Raw genomic sequence first — 21,499 nt, forward strand, 5'->3', positions numbered from 1 at the left:
CAAGACATTTTGTTACGCTGCAGCTATACCCTTTAGTGGGGGTTAATCGACTGCACTATATCCCTTTATTCGAATATTGGAGATATTGAATATATTACAAGCAGGACTTCACGTAAGAACTCGCTTTATATCTCAGTTCTCACTCAAAGATGTCTTTATATGTATCTCAAAATTATTTATATATATTTATTTTTTATATATTTTTGTTTTTTAGCTCTAATTCGATAAACTGAGAGATACTTTATATGGATTATCACTTCCAATTCCTTCAAACATGCACAAATTAAAGATTTAATGAACATTAAGTTCTTCTGATAGATCTAATGCCTGATTCAGAGCCAAAGAAAGAGTATCTCGAGTTCGGTGTGCTGCTGAAGCTGCCAAATTGTGCTATTATTTGTTGTTTTTCTTCCCATTTTATTTTTCATTTGTTTTGTTATGCGCAGCTTTTCTTTCTTCTTCGTGCTATAAAAACCGAAAGTAAAAAGCATTTTCAATATTTCAATGCGGAAGATAGTCACGTTCAGTTGGCTGCGATTCAGTTAGCAGCTCGCGTTTTAAACAGTCCAAATAATAGGAAACATATATATCTTGAACCAATCATCATACACTTGCAACAGTGATTGGAACACATATTTTTTTCGAGTGATTGATTACCCAGTGAGACTACGCCAACTTCATATAACTAGTTAAAACCAAAAAAAAAAAAAAACAAAACAAAACCAAAGATGCGGCCTTTTGGCAACGACATAACAAACATCCCAAACAGTGGCAGCAATGGTGGTAACAATGGTGGTAATAATGGTAGTAACAATGGCAACAACGATCCCAACGATGGCAACGACAACCGCAACACCAATCTCTCCAGTGAGGATCCCAGCGAGGAGTCCGGCCTTTCAGACGATCCGAGTATTCCGCCGCACATAGCGAGGATCGGCGGCATCGTCACCTGTCCTCCGATCGCCGGACAAGGAGTCATCCGGGTGGTTCAGCGGTGCGAGGACGCCAAGGAGAACCACAAGCTGGGTAGGTCATAGATGGTATACTAGATAACTGGGTATACTGGGTATACTGGGTATACTGGGTATACTGGTTATACTGGGTATACTGGGTACACTGGGGTATACTAGGCTATTAGTATGTACATGTGACCCACTCATTTGCGCTTGAGGCGCAGTTGCAACTAAACGGGTTGTGTTTATTCCATCCATATATGCACACATTCGTATATAGGTCGTAGTATGGACAATTGGCCAATTGCCAATTTCAGTTATTGCGCACCGACTTCCCCATACAAAAGCCAACAATTTGTTTATAATTGAGTGCCTTACCAATCCGAAAAGAACAACAAATTGACGAGGAAAGTGCGTCTCTGCCGATTGCGTTGCTCATATGTACATATATTGCATTGTTTTCCCAGATTGTTGCCTCGAATCACGATCGGTTAACAAAGAAAGGTAAATTATCAATGGGCGCGATAAGTGGCAATGAAAGGGGAAGTGGTAATGGGGGTTGGGGTGAGGGGTGGAAGTGGGAGTGGGAGTGGGGGTGGTACTAATTGCCAAGACATTGGCCTCCATATGATTTCATTCTTCGATTCTTCAATACGCAGACTTGCCTTCAGTGTTTGTTATGATGAATGAGTCCTGCGATTGGATTTGCATATTTACGAATTGTTTAACAAATCTAAAAATCTTTATGAGCAAAGCTAAAATACAAAATGTAGCCACACTTTGATAACTTTTTGTTTAAAGTGTATCTCGTAAGTTAAGGGTTAGCAATTTGTTACAATTTGATTTACGATGCTATAAAATATATGCAGTAAAAGCAAAGCCACTTACGTTTCAAAACTTAAATGTATAAATGTAAAATAGCTTTTTTTAAAAGTGCACATATTTATTATTTTATTTATTTACTTCCCGTTTACCATGAACTGAAAACGTTAATATTTATTTATTCCGAAGCACGCTATTAATATGTTTACTAGTGCTCCTGCTCTAAAAACATAAATACATACATACAAACAATGCATGCACACACTCTTAATGAAATGTTGTAAATCAGTTTTATTTCATTGATTAATGGGTTTTTCCCGAAAAGAAAACACAACGCAGTTTCGCAGTGTAGACAAACGCAATTTCCGCGAAACAAACAGAGTCTTTCTCCCCGCTCTTATACTCAAAACTCGGAATGCGAAAAGCGAAAAGCTTTCGCGATCGTGACTCACTATAACTTATAACTATAAAGCATATGGAGCATATAGAGCATATAGAGAGTCCACCGATATCGGCGCTCTTTTCGCATAACAAGTTGCGTGCGCAGATGGGGAAATGTCGTATTTATATTTAGGCAGTTCCATTCACGTGCTCAGTGTTGACCACATCGGCTGTGAGCGAGCATAAGGCAAATCGGGAAGTTATATATATATAAATATATATCTATATACATATAGGTATATTGATAAGGCCGATACTCCAGGGGATCGCATGGAAACTTGGCGATGGCGCACTTGGTGGTCAAGGTGATTGAGCGTTGTGAAGAAGCCAACGAAAGTGCTCATTTAGGTAGGAGTTCGTTCCCTAGTTATAAACTCAATTACACCAAATACCATATCATACCATATCATACCATATACATGGTGGACTAGAAGAACATATGTTGTATAGCTTTTCAATGGCAAAAGCTATTTCTGTTCTTGAAGCCAGTGGTTTTCTTCCAGCTGTTCATATCCCTAAGGTTATTAACTATACATCTCTGCTCTTTCAGATCTTTCGAGCTGTGAACTGATGCAAATACCAGATGCAGTCTACCATCTTATGCGTAACACAGAGCTGGTCACCTGCAATCTCAGCGGCAATGTGCTCAAGAGCGTTTCGCCCAAGTTCTCGCAAAAGTTCAGCACCATCACAGGTGCGTATTGCCCAACAATAATATATATAATATTATATATTAATTTAAATTTGCTATTTCTTTTAAGATCTCAATCTGTCACACAACAAACTGTCGAGGCTGCCAGAGGAGTTCGCCAGCTTGTCTGCGCTGACCAAGCTGAATATCTCGAACAACTCGTTCATCGTTTTGCCACAAGTAGTCTTTAAGCTTCAGAGTCTTGCCAGTCTGGATGCCCAGAACAATGCCATATTGGGTGAGTACCATAGCAGAAGCCTTCGCCCAACCAATTACCTAATGATCCAAATGCATTTGTGTATGGCTATATCCATTAGAAATTGATACCGACGAGGCAATTACCAGTGACAATTTGGCCCTCGTCGATCTACGCAATAATCCGCTGAGCAGAAACTGCCGACGAAAGCTGCAGAACTTCAAGACGCCCTTCCTCCTTGAGATCTCCAAGGAGATGGACGATGACTGGTAGACCGGCTGGATGTCCTGGCCACTCATTTTCCACAAAAAAAAAACAAAAAAACAACACCACAAACAAATCTCTCGTTATCTCGAAAGAGAGCGCCCTGAACGGCCCTCCTTCAACTTATTTATTCTGTTTATAAATTTATATATATATATTTATCAAAAACCACAAACACACACTTCTTATGAAATTCGGAGTATTTCTATAATGTCTATTCCAATTCAAATAGACAATATTTTGACAGAAACTATGGATCACAGTTAAGTTCCCACAGAAAAGCTTAGTGAAATGGACAAATTTGGTTAGCGAGTTTGATCTGTTGGTTGTGGGCTGTACTTTTTGGTCAAAACCATTTGAAATTGGTTAAATGTGGAGCTTTTTACTGGCAGCATAAGCTTGGGATCCAAAAGCTCGAGGTTTTAAATGGGGAGAGACACTTGGAGCTTGAGAGAGAGCAGATCGCTAGCTCCATAACAGGTACACTTGGCAAAATGATAGCTAATATGTATGTATAGCAATATATTAACAAATATTTAATGATATTATTTTGTATTTTTGTTAGTTATATTACTAAATCTATATATAATTCGCTTATTTTCTACTTACTAGTTTCGCCATAATTCTTGATTTATCGAAATTAGTTTTTTCTTTAGGCCTCCTAACTATTACCAAATAATTAGCCATTAGAAGTGAGACTTTTCTCTCTGTACGCAACAGGTTTCTGACCAAAAGGCGAGAGATGGCCAAAAAGGGCGCTCATTTGGGGCTCGGAACCCACTGCCAAATAATCGAGTTGGTCGTGCATCGCTGAGCCAGCAAAGGTGAACGAGGCTTAGGCCGAAAGCCGAGCTCGAATTACGTTAGCACGAGAAAGAGAGAGACGGCCAAAAGTAATTAGCCAGTGATGCGCCAAGTACAGCATTAGTAGCCAGATTACAGCTAACAAAAGTCTAGAAAATATTTCCTATCTAAAAACAATTATTTAATTGCAAAACACTGGCAATAATTGCACGAGTATGGATTGCCATGCCTCGTTGAGCTCGTAATTGAATTCCCAATCGTTTGAGAAATCGAATTGGGAAATCTTAATTTTTCACCATTTCTTGAGGATGTTACTCCTTAGGAAAATGGGCTAAACTTACACTAAACGTTGGCAGTGATAATTAGCAGTTTAAAACAGTAGCTACTTTGTATGATCATTTTAAGCCAGGTTATGAAGAAGCAAGCTCACTTACTGCATACTTTTGGACACCTGTTGGAATGTTCAGATTGTTAGCTGGTTTGTTTGTCGTTATAGCCAGGTTATCAACTCCGACGAGCCAGAGAGCCAGTTGGTAGAAGGGGAGACGGCGAATGATAAGTGCTCAGAGACCCAGCCTCAGCTCGGCAAACTGGCAAACTGGCAGACTGGCAACTTGGGAAGTTGGGAAGTTGGGAACTTGGCAAGCTGGCTGGCTGGCTCAAAAGCTGTGGGCCGAGAAGGCCGATCCGACCAGACTGGGCCCAAACCAAGCAGTCAGTCGCCAGCCAGTAATCCACTAGAGCGCGTTCGGGCACGGACAAGTGTTAGAGACAAGTCTGGTCTCAGATCACACAAAATTCCAAAAAAAAATAAGAAAATAAATATTGTGAGAAAAGAAAGAAGAGATACAAATCGGCATTTAGTGAATTCAAAAAAGCAGACGTCGAAGCGCGACTCAAACGGAAAAAGTATATATACTTAGCTACGTTTTTTGTTTTGTTTCATATTTTTTTGTTCGTTTAAGTTGCACGAGTAGTTTTTTCTTTTGTTATTTGCATATCTATTTCCCGTAATACACTTGCGAAAGCTCATCTTCGTGGCTAATTTGAATAACCCAACTGGCAAACAACATTTGAAATGGCCTAGCACAAGCAACTTTGGTGCATAACATTCGTCAGTGAAACTACAATTTTTTTTTTGAGTGGCTTACGGTTTTAAAGTTGATGGCTAGAAAAACTATAATGACCCATGAGTAGTGCTATAAACTAGTAAGCTGGTAAACAAGAAGGCTTAAATGTGACATGATGACCCATTAAAACTACGAACTAATCGCATATATACAACCTTCTGAAGAATACAATATCATTGTTTAAGTATCCAATAATGCAAACTGTGCTAACACGTAAAAAACAAACAACGAGATGTGTGCTGCAACTCAATTTTGAGTTGAGTCAAGGTGTGACACTTTTGCAAGTGATGCCTTCGGGGTACTGAATATATAAATCATCGTCGGTCTTCCAGGAATTCGCATTACTAACATATCACTAACCCAGTGGAATTGCATTCCCGTTCTCGTTCTCGTTGGCAAATAGAAAAGCTAAGCACTTTGAATGGGCAGCGGACAATGGGGCCCTGTTTTCAATAGGCAGGCCCACTCACAAAAGAACCAATCTTGGGCTTTCCCTCGCAGACAAATGAAAAGGAAAGATCCAAGCCGAGGAGGTACAGTAATCCCCTGGCAGAATAAATTGCTTTTGATTCTGATCCGAGAAAGTTTCACTTCACTCCAAACCACCGTATCCACTCCACTCCACTCAATTGTATCTGATCGTGTGCGGAAGTGTGGCAGAATGGAGAGTTCTCAGCGCCTTGATGATTTGACTTGATGATTTCATCAAATTTAATTGTTATCTCCATCGTGACGACTGCCTTTTCGTGAACGGATGCCACTGGGCTTATGTTGCTCTTAAGCGGCTGCACTTCAGGTGGCTCTTGAATCGATTAGCTGGAGTGGCTTAAAATGCACTTACCAGTTAGATTCTGCAGTTATCTGACTTTCGTCTCATATTACATATCCCACAAGTCATCTAGTAATTGCTTTATAAGCCAATTATAACTGTGCTGGAGTTCTTAAGGTAGTTTGGTACTTCTCTGAAGGGAGGAAGCATCGAAATATTATACAGATACTTGATACAGATACTTCTTAGGATAGTCAGCTCAAGTGAGTTTGTTACGTATTATATAAGAAGGCTGCAAGCAAATGAATCGCAAGTATATCATAATCCAGTTTTGGCCACTAAAGATGAAAAAAACGTGTGCCAAACCAGAATCTAAGTACCAGCCAGCAGATTTTCAGTGCCGATTGTACTTCAGAAGGTATTCATGGCTAATGCGTGGGTATCGCCCAGTTGGAATGCCGTCGAAACGCCGCCGTAGAAGCTCTTGTTTTCCAGAGCTTGAACACAAAACACCGAGCAGTGTCGCCGATGCTTACGCATTGCGATGAGGCAAGCTCGTCTCTGGGGGCGCGAAAGAGAGGCAGCGATGCGGGAGGGAGACGGCTCAATAAGCGCACAGCGCATGCGCAGCCCGAGTTTGCGATACATACCTGACGTACACCGAGAGAAACGGTGCGGTGCTTTGAAGAAATTGAGGTGTATTAAGGTGTAAATACTTCTAATTCTACAGAATTATGTCGAAATTATAAAATTATGAATATTATTATATTAAATTATCTAATATGATGTGATATCAAAACATTGCAATATGCTAAACCCATTTTACAATAGATTTAACATTAAGAACTTATAAGAGAGCAGTAGAGTAGTTGCAGTTACGAACTTCCAGAATATGCGTACCTGTTTCTCTCAGTGCACTTGTATTTCGACTGGTACTCATGCCTTGCCAACTCTCGGTCGTCGCGTAATCATTAAACCATAGCTCGGATCTGGAGGGACGGGTGCGGGGGCGGGTGCTGGTGCTGGTGCTGGTGCGGAGTACCGTGGAGCATGGTGGAGCTACCAGGGGTATTTGAGACTCGCAGCGAGCGAGCGACCACTCAAAATACCAGTTTTTTCCAACTGAGCGACAATGCGAACCTATCTATAGATACCTTCTGGTCTCTCAGTGTTGGTGTGTGTGTGTGTCTCTGTGTCTCTCTGTGTATGTGTGTGTGTGTGAGGCTGCATACAAAAGATACTCACCTACCTGTGCATAAATACATACATATGTACCCACTTACATGGCTAAAGGTGTGCTAGCACATACACACACACATGTGTGTGCCGAAAATTTTTACATGGGAAAGAACACTAATCCAATTAATTGCGATTTTTTGCGCGGCCTCACGTACACGAAAATAAAACTAGAAAACCCTTTATGATTTTCCGCTGCAATTAGGATAGTAACATAAAAGAAGGCAGTTTCTTAGCGGAAAGTAAGTATTTTAAGTTTTAAGTAAGTCATATTTTATTTTCCAACTTTAGTAGATTTTATAATATTCAAAAATAAACTCGTAATTATTGACATCTTTTTATTTTCGAAAGCAATGTTTAACTTCTTTTAAATTTGAAATTAGCTTAAAATATATTCTCGTACCTATTTAAAGAAAACATAATTAGGTGTCTATGTTTTGTGTTATATGTACTTTATTTCTATGTTTTTTGATATATGTACTTTATTTCTATGTTTTTTGATATATGTACTTTATTTCTATCTTTTTTGATATATGTACTTTATTTCTATGTTTTGGGATATATGTACTTCATAACACAATCACGTTTGTGAAAAGTAAATAGGAAAAGCCTGACTCATTGCATTTTTAGTGACTGACTCAACATCTTATCTCATAGGACCTTAGAACTTTTTCGCTTGACTGCATTTACAAGCCCCATTGTATCTAAATATATATATAATATATATAAAATAACAGCTTGAAAGCTCAGCAGTGCAAGCGAAATTGGAAAACGCAAGATTTTAAAGTTCAGAGTTTGGAGATATAATATCTGTACTATATATTCAAGATCCGTTTGAAATGGGCAGTGAAATAGCGGGTTTCCGGTGGAACCAAAAACAAGTTCTTTTCGCATATTTAAGCCAGATTCGTGACTCACTCGAATGATAACAAAGTTTGTCTATTGAAACGCGACAGCAACCTTGACAAGTACATGTACATATATATTTGCAGTGCAGCTCGAGTGCTGTGTGCTGCATGGCTTAAATCGAGTGGCTGGAACAGGATTTTGGCCCAGGTGTACCATTAAGTTACCTTGCCAGGGCTGTGGCTAAAATCCGCTCCTACGTGCCCAGCTTTTTTCCCTGCCAATGTATCTGTATCTGTATCTGTAGCTGAGCTACGTACGTATCTGAATCTGTCTGCTGAAACTGTGTGCTTTGTGTTGGTTGGCTGAGTGAAAAACCCGTTCTTGCAAAAAATGGTAAGCTTATATCGGAGGAGTAGAGTCTTAGCCACAGCCAGTGCTGGTTTTTCGCTACACTTTTGTCTTGTATCAACTCGACTCGAACTGGCTCTGCTATTGCTTTGCTTTTTCACTGCTTTTGCTCTGCTTCTGCTCTGCTTTGCTTCTGCTTTGCTTTGGCTTGTCGCAATGCAGTCGGCAGATGGAGGGAGATCCGCTTCAAGGCGAGTGCCTGTGACAAATATGGCTAAATTGTCGTAGGTGTCTGTCTATATTGGTCTACCAATTGCCTCAACTTCTACATCGAATCTCTTGTCTTTCAGCGTTGCGTGAGCGCAGACGCTTTTATGCAATAAGTGTAAGTGGATGGAATGACAAATAAACTGCATAAATAAATAAACTGGATGACAAAATTAAAGTCATAAACACCCAACTTAATTTCAAACAGAAAATATGACTTTCTGTATTAAAAGTACAACCTAATTTCAAATTGATAATATGACTTTCTGTATTAAAAGTGCAACCTAATTTCAAACTGATAATATGACTTTCTGTATCAAAAGTGCATTTGTATAATTTTGTTTTTTTGTGTTAGCTAGTGTAATTTGCGTATGCCAGTCTCAGATCTCTTCAAATCCCAAGTTGGCTGACCTATCAATCTTCGCATCGAACATCTGTTCATCTGTTCATCAAAGCCAAAATTGAAGGCAAAGTGAAAAGAGATACATAAGAGCTCAGATTGAAAAATGGGTTCTGGACTTTATGGCTAAGCCGAGCTCCACATGAATCACATATGTATCTGTGCCTAGGTATCCATGTATCCATCTATCCATGTATCTATGTATCTTCGCATCGCGATATTTGGGGCGAAGGTCGTTGACAGAAGGCCGCCAAAAAAAAACCACAAGCAAGAGAAATACAATGGGCGAGGTGGAGGTAGTTTATTTGAGTCTTTATCTGAGTCTGTGATGGTTCAACTGAACGGTACCTTTCGGGTTAGCAATAAATTATGCACTTTAACTGCCTGATTTATGCTTAGTTATTTAACAAAGGTACTTGGAACTTTCTTTGCACGTCTAGCTAAAAAGATACGATTTTAAGCAGGAAACCTTTATATTCTTTGTAAGCTTATGTGTCTTTGATCTTATGGTGCACAGTACACAGGTCGTATGAAGTATTTATTACGCATACGCAGTGTTGTTCGATTCATTGGCATGCCATATGGTATGTGTAAGCATTTAATATTTACTGCATTATTATTTAAGGTAATTAGGTAGCTAGTTCTGTAATATATTTATATTTTTATGCATTTCCTAATTGAGCTTTTTTTTGTCACAGCCCGATCGCATTTTTTGTGTTTTTCTGGCTCTGGAGAGCCCCGCGTGGAACTGCCAACCGAAATGAGCTCGGACCAAGGGCCACTCTTGGCCAGAAGAGGACGGCGTGGCCTGCTGGCCGCTCTCCTGCTGATTTCCCTCGCCGGCCAGACGGCGGCCCAGTCCAATTACGTGCAGCATGGAGACAGCGGCAACTACACCACCAACGGATTGCCCGAGGAGGCGACACTGGACGGCAAGGTGAGTGCTCCAGCAACTGCAACAACTTTACTCGGTTTAACGCCCTTGCAATCGCCAGTTGGTGGCGGGGGGTGGGGAGTCATGGCTGAGGCATCCATCAAGCTTCGCTAGTTTATCCATTTAAACGGTCGTCAATGTCGAAAACTGCATCTAAGATGGGCTTAAACTGCGAGAACAGGCCGAAAAGAATAGGAATGCACATCGTTAATGGGTAGAGAACACTGCTCCATCTTATTTGTAATGGGGAAATGCAACTGCAACTGCAAATTAAAGACATTTGCATCTTTTCGTTTTATAAGCTAGTGTTATATCAGCAACTCGGGCTACATACTTCCGTTGGAAGTGGCTTCAAATTCACAATGGATGCTCGATTTTTCCACAGATCCTAGGGAAATTCGCAGGCCCATTGTTTCGGGCTCGAAATGGAGCACGATGGAGCATGGCAGAAAGTGCCTATTAAATATGCATGAACCCAGCCACCTAGTTAGTTTGCTGTGGAATGTCCCGGCTTATAGGTTTATATGGGAATTATTATTATTGGGGCTCTGCAGAAGGTATGTGGAATGTAGTGATATATAGTGATATATAGTGAACAGTAATATGAAAGCGATGAAGCAATTATATATTCTTGACATGACTTAAAAGACTTGTATGCTTTCTTGAAGGTCACCAAACTGGACGACATCAGTCCACTGATTTTCCTCAACCGAACGAAGGCCGCTCTCAACTGCGCCGCCGGTTCCATGCAGGTAATTGCATTTCCTTTCGAGGATTACCCCAACCCAAGACAGCAAATAAACAAGGCTTTGCCCCCCAACAGGTTGATCTCAAGTTCAACGATCCGTTCCATGGCATTATCCAGGCTGACTATGATCGCAGCAGTGCGTGCCGCGTTAGTGGAAAAGGAGCGCTCAGCTATCGACTCGAGCTGCCGCTCAAGGGATGCGGTACCATCCAGGTGAGTATCCTTGTGGTGACAACTACATATCTAGGCCTTGTTTATCCCATTCTGCACCGCAGAACCCCACCCGTGTGTTCACCAACAACATCATTGTGCGATTCCACGCCAATCTGGAAATGGACGGCGACGAGATCATCACGATAGTCTGCCGCTATCCACCGCCCGTGCCCTCGCTTCCACCTGCTCTGCCGGCACCCATGTAAGTCTAGTCCCAGGAGTTCCCAAGAACTCCCACCCAATATATGATGACCAATCCAATCCCTATGCTTCCTCCTCCTGCACAGCCTGAACCCGATTGCCACCAGTTCTGTGCTGCAGCCGCCGCTGAAGAGCATCCAGATCCTGATGATCATCTGCGCCATCATGTTCCTCACGCTGCTGCTCCTGGGACTGGCCGTTTCGTACTACTGCCTGCGCAGTCGCTCCATTCCGGTGGTGCGTCGCCTGCCGATGAGCATGGGCAGCGGATCGGAGATCACCAAGTTGAGTGGCAGCAGTGTGGGCAACATCAGTGCCTTCGAGGGCGTCAAGATACCCAGAGCCCATGCCGCTCTACAGGCGGTCTACAGCTCGTCGGGCAGCGAGGGTGCACTGATACCCTCCGACTATCCCAGTGAATCGCACTCGGAGATCGAGGAGATCGATACGAGATCGCTGCCCTTCAGCTCGGCGGGCAGCTTCGAGAATCGCGCCTTTGTCCACGAAACCTCGAGCATCTACAGCGATCACTATGCTCCCGCACAGGAGATGCCGTCCGCGAATGCGGTGATGACCACCACCTCGGTCACCCGTCACTCGATTCCCATGCAGGAGGCGGTGGCCGCCGTCGATTCGCCCAAATTCGATGTGCAGGTGCGCGTGAAGAAGTCACCACCGCCACCACCTTCCCCCGTAACCTCGGATACGGAGAGTGTGGCCACTTTGCGTCCGGATCGCAACAATCTGTCGACCATCATGGAGGCCTACGAGGATCGCGAGAGCGTGCTCACCATGGACTCCCTGCCACCGCAAGTGGAGACGATGCACTCGCAGTTCACCTATGTGCCCGAACTCCATCCGGCACCGCAAGTGCCCCAATCCATTCCCCTCCCGCCGCCGGCTGTCGTCGAGCCGAAGTTCTCCGTTTACACACGAACCCATCACGAGGTGGTGGATGGTCGCCCAGAGACCTGGTCGGATTACACCGACGGCCCGGCACCCAGCGAGATCACGGACTTGTCCTCCGAGGCCCCGGACATGACGGTGGAAACGATGCACTACTATGAGGATGAGTTCATGCCGGCGGTGGAGCCACCGGTGACCTCGCACACCGTCGATGATGTCTATCTGCGCACGGTGACCGAGAAGAAGACCATCGAGGACATCGAGAGCCACAAGCGTAGGGTCACCGAGTACAAGAGCAAGCCGAGGGCACCGCTGCCGCCGCCACCACCGCCACCGCAAGTGGATCCCAAGTTCGATGTGCGGGTGCGCAACTACCCGGGCGACCGGGAGCAGCAGCTGTGGGAGAACTTCTCGGACATTTCCAGCGCCTCCGGACTGACCCTCACGCCCAAGATGGAACGCAGCGAGCTGAGCCTGCCGCCGGCGGAGCTACCGGCCCAGATCCACGACAACAAGCTGAAGCTGACCAGCCCCGAGCTGGTGGGCAACATGAAGCCGATCGAGGTGCCGCCACAGGACAAGGATGTGCCCAACTGGGACGTGCTCATCCGTATCCTAGAGGAGCCCGAAATGTCGGAGGTGGGCCAGGACGATGTGAGTTCCGTGCACAATCTGAGCTACGACGATCGGGCCAAGTGGAAGGAGATCATCACCACCCAGTCCTCGCTGCGCACCATGCTCACCGAGGCGGTGGTGCGCGAGGACTTCGAGCGGATTCGCCAGGACACCCGGTACGAGCGCATGTTCGAGCCACAGACCTGGGACGTGATCATACGCATCCTGGCACCGCCCGGCGACGATGATCCCGACGTAGAGATGCGCACACCCAGGCGCGGCAAGAAGGCATCGCCGCAGCCATGGGACACCCGATCCCGTCGCAGCTCCCTGCCCACGCTCTACGAGTACGACAGCGATGGTGGCTCGAGTGTGCGCACCATTCGCAACGATCCGGGCATGACCGGCATGCTCATGACAGGAGCAGGACCTGGCGTCGGTCCTGGCGGACCCTTCAATCTGCAGCGATCGCGTCGCAGCTCGCGCACCTCCTACCAGACCGACCACAACGACTTCCGATCGATGTCCGAGGTGACCGTCGACTTTGGGCGCCCGCACCAGGTGGACCATCCGGACAACGTGAGCGACGCCAGCAGCTACTACCGGATGCAGTACTACGACGACGACGACCGGCGCTCCTTCCACCGCTCCCTCAGCCATCCCTCGCTGGCCCGATCCGCCAGCGAGTTCACCGAGCACTGGACAGCGCCCGATGAGATGGAGGTCTCCTCGCCGGAGGGCACTCCGCACACTCGCCGCGCCCGACAGGTGAGTTCGCCTTCCAAATGAATGCCATTATCCCATATTACATTCCACATCCAATCCTTGCAGCCCCTGTCGTCCAACCAAGTGGCCCTAGCCACCGGAAGGAGCGGCGAGCGTGTGCTGTCCCAGACCCAGACGCAGAGTGAATACGTGGAGACCCATCGGAGGGTGTACCACGCCGAGAAGGAGATGCCCTTGCCGCCACGCAAGTGGTAAACGGATCGGAATCTAACTCCCATTGACACTAACAATCGGTAGGAAACTCCAGATGAGCCACCTTGGACCGAATGAGGACCGAATAATCGAGGGCAAATCAATTCCAATTAATGGGTCATACATGTACGAGTACTCAATAACCTTACAATAATTAACAAACGTGCCAATTACAATTGCCTGACAAAGTAGCCACTATAAAGAAAAACTTCACTGTCAGTTCAAAGCGTATGATGATGACTTAGTTTTCTGTTTTTTTTTTTTTTTAAATTCGTAATTTTAATTTGTATTGAAATTTTGAAATATTGTTTCCCAGTGGTATCAACTCCATTCGATTCGTGTGTTCTGCACTCCCACCTGAGATTTCGCATTTAATCAAAGATGTTCTAAAGGGAAAAGAGCAGGGTAGTTAATTAACCAGATGGTAGATGATGGTATGTGAGTGTTATAATTTTAGCTAAAAGTGTTCTTTAAATGTTACGCTGCCGTTTGATGGGAAATTTGTTGGAGCAGTCACAAAATCCTGTCCAAATGATAATACTTCTCAACTTTACAACTTATCAACAATTGTCGAAATTAGTTGTTTGCAAGTCCAATTGTTTATGCTTAGCTACTACTTTCTAGTTGCAAATGTATATATGTACTTTGTATATATAAAGTTCAAACTGCCACATGCACACAATGGATTTTGAACAGATTGCAGATTACAGATTACAGATTCGAGGATCTTCAGTCTTTATAAAAATATATGTTACATATATATGTTACTCCGGTAGATGGGATAGATACACAGGTTTGAAATAAAAGTATTACTACTGCATAGTATTCACCTCGATACACTACATATTGGAATTGAATACAAGTAGACTAAATGTTCGGGTATCCTAATTGAACAAACGACACAAGCAGATTGCAAGTTCACACGATATACTTTCTCATGATAATCAATTTTCTCGTAACATAGTACTAATCCGTCCAAGACATTTACTATAAGTTTAATTGATAAATATTAATATTTCGCAATCAGCGATAGCGACATGCTACAAACATGCCTTATAAACAACAAACTTACATATTTAATTCGCTTTTTGGCTACGCAAGCCTTGCAAAATGTGTATACTCTAAAACAATTTGAAATAAATTATAAATAAATAAATATACCCACTAACAAAGTTGGCCTTGGTTTTATTTCAAATCGAATTTCCGCAACATAAATAATTAAAAAGTCAAAAATGAAAATTAAATATGACAAAAGCGTCTCCTATTTCGGAACTATGAAAATATTTTCCTAAGTGTATATTTTAAATGCTGTATGCGCATTTTTCGGTTGTTTTGCTGTCGCAGTTCGAGGAAAACATATGCACATGCCTACCTATGAATGAATGTAAATTTATGAAGCCCTCGCTCAATTCAAGTAAAAACACACTTTTCTGAACTCAAACCGTTTCCGAGTCTCGACCGGGAAACACGTAAACTATACCGATCCTCTAAAGAATTGTTTAATATACAGCCTTCAGTAAGAAAACGATTTTATTATAATTTTTGCCTATCCCTGGAGACAATTAAAGTGAGTGATGCCGAATGATAAGATGCATGGATGTTAAATAATTATTTATTTTTGTAGTTAAATCACGAAGCTTTATGCTGGAATTTGCTGTTTAGAGAGTAAGTTGAAAATATAATTGAAGTTAGAACATTTAAAACCAATTTTATGTGTTATAGGTGGACCTTGTTGAAATCAAACTTAATCGCGCACTTAATTCTAAAATGATAATGAACAGCAATTCCAACCAGGAACAATACTTCAGAAGAAATATCACAGGCAAAGTTAATGCTGCGGCTTGCCCAAGCTATTCTAAAAATTTATTTATAGGCTATAAGCTAAAATTATTTTTTTGGGTTTCAGTAGGCTGCTATGTATTAGCGTTTTTGATTTTTCTGGCCATATGTATTTCGTTATATGTATATTTTAAAAGCTAATTAATACATTTTATAAAGTTTCCTATGTAAACACTTTTAAATAAATACGCAATGCACGAATCCTATGCTTGTTGATTCAATTCTTTTATTTTTGGAAATATTTTGGCAAAGGGTCATTTATTTTGTTTCCAGCATGCATAACATTTTAAAACTATTTTACGAATAATTCAAAACAAAATACTTAAACGATATTTTATTTCGCCCGACAGCGATACTATCTACAGTCACCTTGCTCATCACTAGCGATTATGTGTTATCGATAGTCCTGGGACCATTGCCATACACGATTATCGATAAGCCCCTCGTGAGTCAAATGCAAACTGACGTATTTTTAACACTGGCAAAGCAGGCCGGGCAAATTTGTTGAACAAGCGAGAAATTCGTTGCCTTTTTTTAATCCTACGTGCCTCTCACGAGCGTGGAAATCTCGAACGGACTCGCTTCAGAACACACAACAGCCACTGTTTCGAAAAAGCGCCGAACGGCCGGCTCCCGAAATCGGAAAGCGCCAAACGCACACGCGATACCATCACCATACCATAATCATCGCGGCCACGCTCCAAGCTTAGGAATTTGCCCATTCCGGAAACCCGGACCAAGCGATTTGTGCCTTTGCAACGGGTACTGCAGGTAAGCGTTAGTCCCATCCGGGCGCCATATTCATCCACCAGTGCACATTGCTAACGAGATCTCACCGCGATCCCCGCAGAAACGCAGCAAAATTAACAACCTTGGGTGAGAAGAAACAACAGGCGCCATGAGCGTGGACACGTACGCGCCCAGCTCGGCGCTCTCGTTCCTGGACATGGACGACAATGAGCTGCTCCCGGGAGCGGATACGCAGCCCACGCAGTACGATTACCGCGACTTTACCATGCCCTCTACCTCGCAGAGCCAGACGCAGAACGATCAGCTGGAACTGCACGTGAGTTGGCCATCAAACTGTTCATAAAACCCAAATTACATTTTCCCCTTCCAACTTACAGCCACGCCGCTCTGGCGGTGACTCGCATCCGCGACTGGCCAGCATCACCAACGATCTGGCCGATCTGCAGTTCGAAGAGGAGGACGACGAGGGGGGCAGCTCGTATGTGAAGGAGCTGCCGGCGCATGCGTGCAAGTACTGCGGCATCCACGATCCAGCCACGGTGGTCATGTGCAACAATTGCCGCAAGTGGTTTTGCAACGGACGTGGCAGCACCTCCGGTTCGCACATCATCAATCATTTGGTGAGGGCCAAGCATCGCGAGGTGACGCTCCATGGGGAAGGTCCCCTGGGCGAGACTATCCTGGAGTGCTACTCCTGCGGTGTGCGCAACGTCTTTGTGCTGGGCTTCATTCCGGCCAAGGCCGATTCTGTGGTCGTGCTGCTCTGTCGCCAGCCGTGTGCCGCCCAGAATTCGCTAAAGGACATGAACTGGGACCAGGAACAGTGGAAACCTCTGATTGCGGACCGCTGCTTTTTGCCTTGGCTGGTAAAGCAACCCAGCGAGCAGGGACAACTGCGAGCGCGCCAAATCTCAGCCGCCCAGATCAACAAGCTGGAGGAGCTATGGAAGGACAATATTGAGGCCACGTTCCAAGATCTGGAGAAGCCAGGCATCGACTCGGAGCCAGCACAGGTGCTGCTTCGCTACGAGGATGGCTATCAGTACGAGAAAACCTTTGGGCCGCTGGTCCGCCTTGAGGCCGACTACGACAAGAAGCTGAAAGAGTCGGCCACCCAGGAGAACATCGAGGTACGCTGGGACGTGGGCCTCAACAAGAAGACCATTGCCTACTTTACGTTGGCCAAGACCGACTCAGACATGAAGCTCATGCACGGCGACGAGCTTCGCCTGCGCTACGTGGGTGAGCTGTACAATCCGTGGAGCGAGATCGGCCACGTTATCAAGGTGCCGGACAATTTCGGCGACGATGTCGGCCTGGAGCTGAAAACCTCATCGAATGCCCCGGTTAAATGCACCAGCAACTTTACCGTGGACTTCATATGGAAGTGCACTTCTTTTGATCGCATGACACGTGCCTTGCGCAAATTTGCGATGGATCGCAACTCGGTGTCGAACTACATCTACTCGCGCCTGTTGGGTCACGGTCGTCCGGACTCAAACGACGAGGTGCTGTTCCGCGGCGCCCAGCCCAAGCTCTATAGTGCCCCGCATCTGCCCGATTTGAATCGCAGTCAGGTGTATGCCGTAAAACACGCGCTTCAGCGACCGCTCTCGCTGATCCAAGGGCCGCCCGGCACCGGCAAAACAGTGACATCGGCCACCATTGTTTACCAGCTGGTCAAGCTGCATGGTGGCACAGTGCTGGTATGCGCTCCCAGCAACACGGCCGTGGACCAACTAACGGAGAAGATTCACCGCACAAACCTGAAAGTGGTGCGTGTTTGCGCCAAGAGTCGCGAGGCTATCGATAGCCCAGTCAGCTTCCTGGCGCTGCACAACCAAATCCGCAATATGGAGACCAATTCGGAGCTAAAGAAGCTGCAGCAGCTGAAAGACGAGACCGGCGAGCTGAGCTCAGCGGACGAAAAGCGCTACCGCAGCCTGAAACGCGCCGCCGAGAACCAATTGCTGGAGGCTGCCGACGTCATCTGCTGCACATGCGTGGGCGCCGGCGATGGACGTCTATCGCGCATCAAATTCACCTCGATCCTGATCGATGAGTCTATGCAGTCGACGGAGCCGGAGTGCATGGTGCCAGTGGTGCTGGGCGCCAAGCAGCTGATCCTCGTGGGCGATCACTGCCAGTTGGGACCGGTTGTTATGTGCAAGAAAGCAGCTCGTGCCGGCCTCTCGCAAAGTCTGTTCGAGCGCCTGGTGGTTCTGGGCATCCGTCCGTTCCGGCTGGAGGTGCAATATCGTATGCACCCCGAGCTGTCCCAGTTCCCATCCAACTTCTTCTACGAGGGATCGCTGCAGAACGGTGTCTGCGCGGAGGATCGTCGCCTTAAGCTGGATTTCCCCTGGCCACAGCCAGAGAGACCGATGTTCTTCCTGGTGACCCAGGGACAGGAGGAGATTGCCGGCTCCGGTACGTCGTTCCTCAACCGCACAGAGGCGGCCAACGTGGAAAAGATCACGACCAGATTCCTCAAGGCAGGCATTAAGCCTGAACAAATTGGAATCATTACGCCTTACGAAGGTCAGCGCGCGTACCTGGTGCAGTACATGCAATACCAGGGCAGCCTGCACTCTCGCCTTTACCAGGAGATCGAGATCGCCAGCGTGGACGCGTTCCAGGGACGTGAGAAGGACATCATTATCATGTCGTGCGTGCGATCTAACGAGCGTCAGGGAATCGGCTTCTTGAACGATCCACGTCGCCTTAACGTGGCCCTTACCCGAGCCAAGTATGGCATCATCATTGTGGGCAATCCCAAAGTGCTAGCGAAGCAGCAACTGTGGAACCATCTGCTCAACTTCTACAAGGACCGTAAGGTGCTCGTGGAGGGATCGCTGAACAACCTCAAGGAGTCGCTCATCCACTTCCAGAAACCCAAGAAGCTCGTCAACAGCATGAACATTGGGGCACACTTTATGTCCACCATGATTGCCGATGCCAAGGAAGTAATGGTGCCGGGCTCCATTTACGATCGCAGTGGCGGTTACGGCCAAGGTCGCCAAATGCCCGGCCAGACCATGAATGGCGGGCAGTACGGCGGCAGTGGAGGTGGTGGTCCCTACGGGAACTCACCCCTCGGTTACGGTGCTCCCAGCTCCAATTCCATGATGGGCTTTGGCCTGGGCAGCGGAGGCAATGGTGGTGCCGGTGGCAACAACAACTTCGGAAGCGCTGGCGGGACCGGACCCAGTTGGGCGGCTGCCCACCTGCACCACGACTCCATTGGCTACATATCCAACGAGCACGGAGCAGCAGCGCTCGGCAACATGCCAGTCCCGGTTGGCATGTTCATGAACATGAGCAATCTTCCGCCGCGGTTCTATAACCAACACCAGCAGGCGATCATGGCGGCCAAGCAGAATCGCGCCATTCAACAGCAATCGGGTAACTTCTCTCCGTCGAATTCGGGAGTTGGAATCACTGGAGCCGGATCAGGCGTCTCTCTAGCCGGCAATAAAAAGACCCAGAAACTGGGAAAATCGCGCGCAACGGGTGGTGTGATTGGTGGAGCACCGGCAACTGGAGGACCAGGCGGACAGACGGGCTCGGTATGCAGTGCTACTCCGTTCAGTCAGCAGCCGGTGCCTTTGTCGCTGCAGATGACGCAGCCTAGCGGATTTGCTCTTTCACAGCAGCCGGAACTTTCGCAGGACTTTGGGCAAATATCGCAGATGGACGGTTTGTTATCCCAGGATGTCGCCTTTAACGTGGTAAGTGTGGAATTGATGGTTTTAAAATGAATAATACTAAGTGACGCCCATCGTAATTGAATTATTTGTGTGTTGCAGTCGGGCGAGCGCAGTTTGAATCAGTTCTCACAGCCTTATTGAGAATCCGGCCGGAGGTGCACCAACTACAAACGATAACAAGCAACCCAAACGAAACAACAACAAACTCAACTTTGAAGTGATCATCAAGGAGTAGCATCAGTAGGCAGCAGGAACAAAGCAAAGAGAACTATCACGGGAACAACGACAGATGCGGGAAACAATGCGAAAATGCGACCTAGGAACATGAGGACAAAGCGGGACATTAAAGACGGCAAATCGAGACGAAACAGTGTGACAGATGGAGACGGAGATGGCAAGATGTGGACTGAGTGGAGTTAAAAAGAAGACTGAGACGGAGGAGGAGGAGAGATGTCAAAAGATCGAAAAGGAAATCGAGAGCAAATCACTGTAGGCTGCCAGGATGCACTGCTGCAGCCGCTGTTCCCGAAACGCCGCGGGCCATGGAGTCATAGCCAGGCGACTTGCCACTGGCCACCGGCCATTGGCCATTGGTCAGGAGTGCGCTCCTTAGGCGGAGTTCGCCCATGGATGAGTCAACCTGCCAGCAAGGCGCCACACAAGATGCCCTTGAAACGACGATGGACAACTTCTCGACACGTTTCATTTCTGTTTTGCCAGCCAGGATTCGCAGCCGGAGCCTAACACGCAATGACGCAATCACTCCCGCCCAGGACACGTATTCACCAAGTGGCTTACCTTCTAACCTTATTCTGGCCTCCAGTGCAGCAGCCAATCTTTAGCTCCTGTTCTAACATTTTTCCCACCCAAAGCGGTTTACTCACACCGATCCCCATATATGTATGCCCACTGTTGTACATTTTTTGGACTCTTTTTTGATTACTGTATGCATTTGTTATCCTAACAAACACGATATAAAATCAAACAAAACAAACAAAAAAATCAAGACGAAACAAAATCAACTTCAAAAAACATGGATACACCATTTTCAATCGCACGGGAACGCTGGCGGATCCCCCAAAGCGGATGCAGGCTTCCAGCGCAGTTAGGAAATCGAATGATTGATAAGAAAACGCATTGCGATATTTCAATCTAGGTACACAACAAACATTTACAAACCGAACCAACGGAGTAAAGGGTCAAGATCAGAAAAGGTTAATAATTAATAATATTAATGCAGTTACAGATGCCTGTTCATTGTTTTTAAAACGACATGAAAATGGTATATTTTTTCTATATATTGTGAGATAATTCTTCCTCCATGCGACTCTTTGTTTCAAGAAAATGAAACTTTTTTTTTGAAATTCAAAATAAAGAATTTAAGTTTTCCCTTGCGAAAAAACCAATAAGTGCGCAAAGTTTTTCCTGTTTGGGG

General features: G+C 45.6%; 4 protein-coding genes across 6 annotated transcripts; all 4 read left to right on the plus strand.

The window, feature by feature from the left end:
- The first annotated feature begins 494 nt into the window (after positions 1-494).
- Positions 495-3,542, plus strand: LOC120457040 (leucine-rich repeat-containing protein 20). 2 transcript variants are annotated; one of them, XM_039644208.2, is made up of 4 exons: positions 495-1,026; positions 2,767-2,910; positions 2,978-3,145; positions 3,225-3,542. In XM_039644208.2, exons 1-4 carry the CDS (start codon positions 729-731, stop codon positions 3,374-3,376), a joined length of 762 nt encoding a protein of 253 aa, XP_039500142.1. In that variant the 5' UTR covers positions 495-728; the 3' UTR covers positions 3,377-3,542. The 2 variants fall into 2 exon arrangements, with proteins under 2 accessions (XP_039500142.1, XP_039500143.1); XM_039644209.2 differs by lacking the exon at positions 495-1,026 and adding an exon at positions 2,335-2,564.
- A 1,339-nt stretch (positions 3,543-4,881) lies between these two features.
- On the plus strand, positions 4,882-14,937 carry LOC120455911. Of its 2 annotated transcripts, none has more exons than XM_039642419.2 (7): positions 4,882-5,080; positions 9,869-10,107; positions 10,773-10,856; positions 10,928-11,065; positions 11,128-11,267; positions 11,353-13,555; positions 13,619-14,937. In XM_039642419.2, the coding sequence occupies exons 2-7, from the start codon at positions 9,931-9,933 to the stop codon at positions 13,766-13,768; spliced, it is 2,892 nt and encodes a 963-aa protein (XP_039498353.1). In that variant the 5' UTR covers positions 4,882-5,080; positions 9,869-9,930; the 3' UTR covers positions 13,769-14,937. The 2 variants fall into 2 exon arrangements, with proteins under 2 accessions (XP_039498353.1, XP_039498354.1); XM_039642420.1 differs by lacking the exon at positions 4,882-5,080 and adding an exon at positions 8,874-8,888.
- Positions 14,938-15,014: 77 nt separating this feature from the next.
- LOC120456321 lies at positions 15,015-15,760 on the plus strand. Its single transcript, XM_039643082.1, has 3 exons — positions 15,015-15,332; positions 15,390-15,430; positions 15,488-15,760. Exon 3 carries the CDS (start codon positions 15,533-15,535, stop codon positions 15,743-15,745), a length of 213 nt encoding a protein of 70 aa, XP_039499016.1. The 5' UTR covers positions 15,015-15,332; positions 15,390-15,430; positions 15,488-15,532; the 3' UTR covers positions 15,746-15,760.
- A 302-nt stretch (positions 15,761-16,062) lies between these two features.
- Positions 16,063-21,473, plus strand: LOC120455516 (regulator of nonsense transcripts 1 homolog). Its single transcript, XM_039641789.2, has 4 exons — positions 16,063-16,375; positions 16,455-16,670; positions 16,732-20,085; positions 20,164-21,473. The coding sequence occupies exons 2-4, from the start codon at positions 16,503-16,505 to the stop codon at positions 20,203-20,205; spliced, it is 3,564 nt and encodes a 1,187-aa protein (XP_039497723.1). The 5' UTR covers positions 16,063-16,375; positions 16,455-16,502; the 3' UTR covers positions 20,206-21,473.
- Positions 21,474-21,499: the final 26 nt, after the last annotated feature.

Source organism: Drosophila santomea, chromosome X, assembly GCF_016746245.2.
Source record: "Drosophila santomea strain STO CAGO 1482 chromosome X, Prin_Dsan_1.1, whole genome shotgun sequence".
In the NCBI taxonomy this organism is placed as follows: Eukaryota; Metazoa; Arthropoda; class Insecta; order Diptera; family Drosophilidae; genus Drosophila; species Drosophila santomea.

Bases quoted from the DNA above. Each gene is read 5' to 3' on its own strand.
- LOC120455911 (XM_039642419.2), top strand. From the start codon at position 9,931: ATGAGCTCGGACCAAGGGCCACTCTTGGCCAGAAGAGGACGGCGTGGC. The intron at 10,108-10,772 runs GTGAGTGCTCCA...GCTTTCTTGAAG, and splicing joins AGGCGACACTGGACGGCAAG to GTCACCAAACTGGACGACAT. The intron at 10,857-10,927 runs GTAATTGCATTT...GCCCCCCAACAG, and splicing joins GCGCCGCCGGTTCCATGCAG to GTTGATCTCAAGTTCAACGA.
- LOC120455516 (XM_039641789.2), top strand. From the start codon at position 16,503: ATGAGCGTGGACACGTACGCGCCCAGCTCGGCGCTCTCGTTCCTGGAC. The intron at 16,671-16,731 runs GTGAGTTGGCCA...TCCAACTTACAG, and splicing joins ACGATCAGCTGGAACTGCAC to CCACGCCGCTCTGGCGGTGA. The intron at 20,086-20,163 runs GTAAGTGTGGAA...TGTGTGTTGCAG, and splicing joins AGGATGTCGCCTTTAACGTG to TCGGGCGAGCGCAGTTTGAA.
- LOC120456321 (XM_039643082.1), top strand. From the start codon at position 15,533: ATGATAATGAACAGCAATTCCAACCAGGAACAATACTTCAGAAGAAAT.
- LOC120457040 (XM_039644208.2), top strand. From the start codon at position 729: ATGCGGCCTTTTGGCAACGACATAACAAACATCCCAAACAGTGGCAGC. The intron at 1,027-2,766 runs GTAGGTCATAGA...CTGCTCTTTCAG, and splicing joins CAAGGAGAACCACAAGCTGG to ATCTTTCGAGCTGTGAACTG. The intron at 3,146-3,224 runs GTGAGTACCATA...TATATCCATTAG, and splicing joins CCAGAACAATGCCATATTGG to AAATTGATACCGACGAGGCA.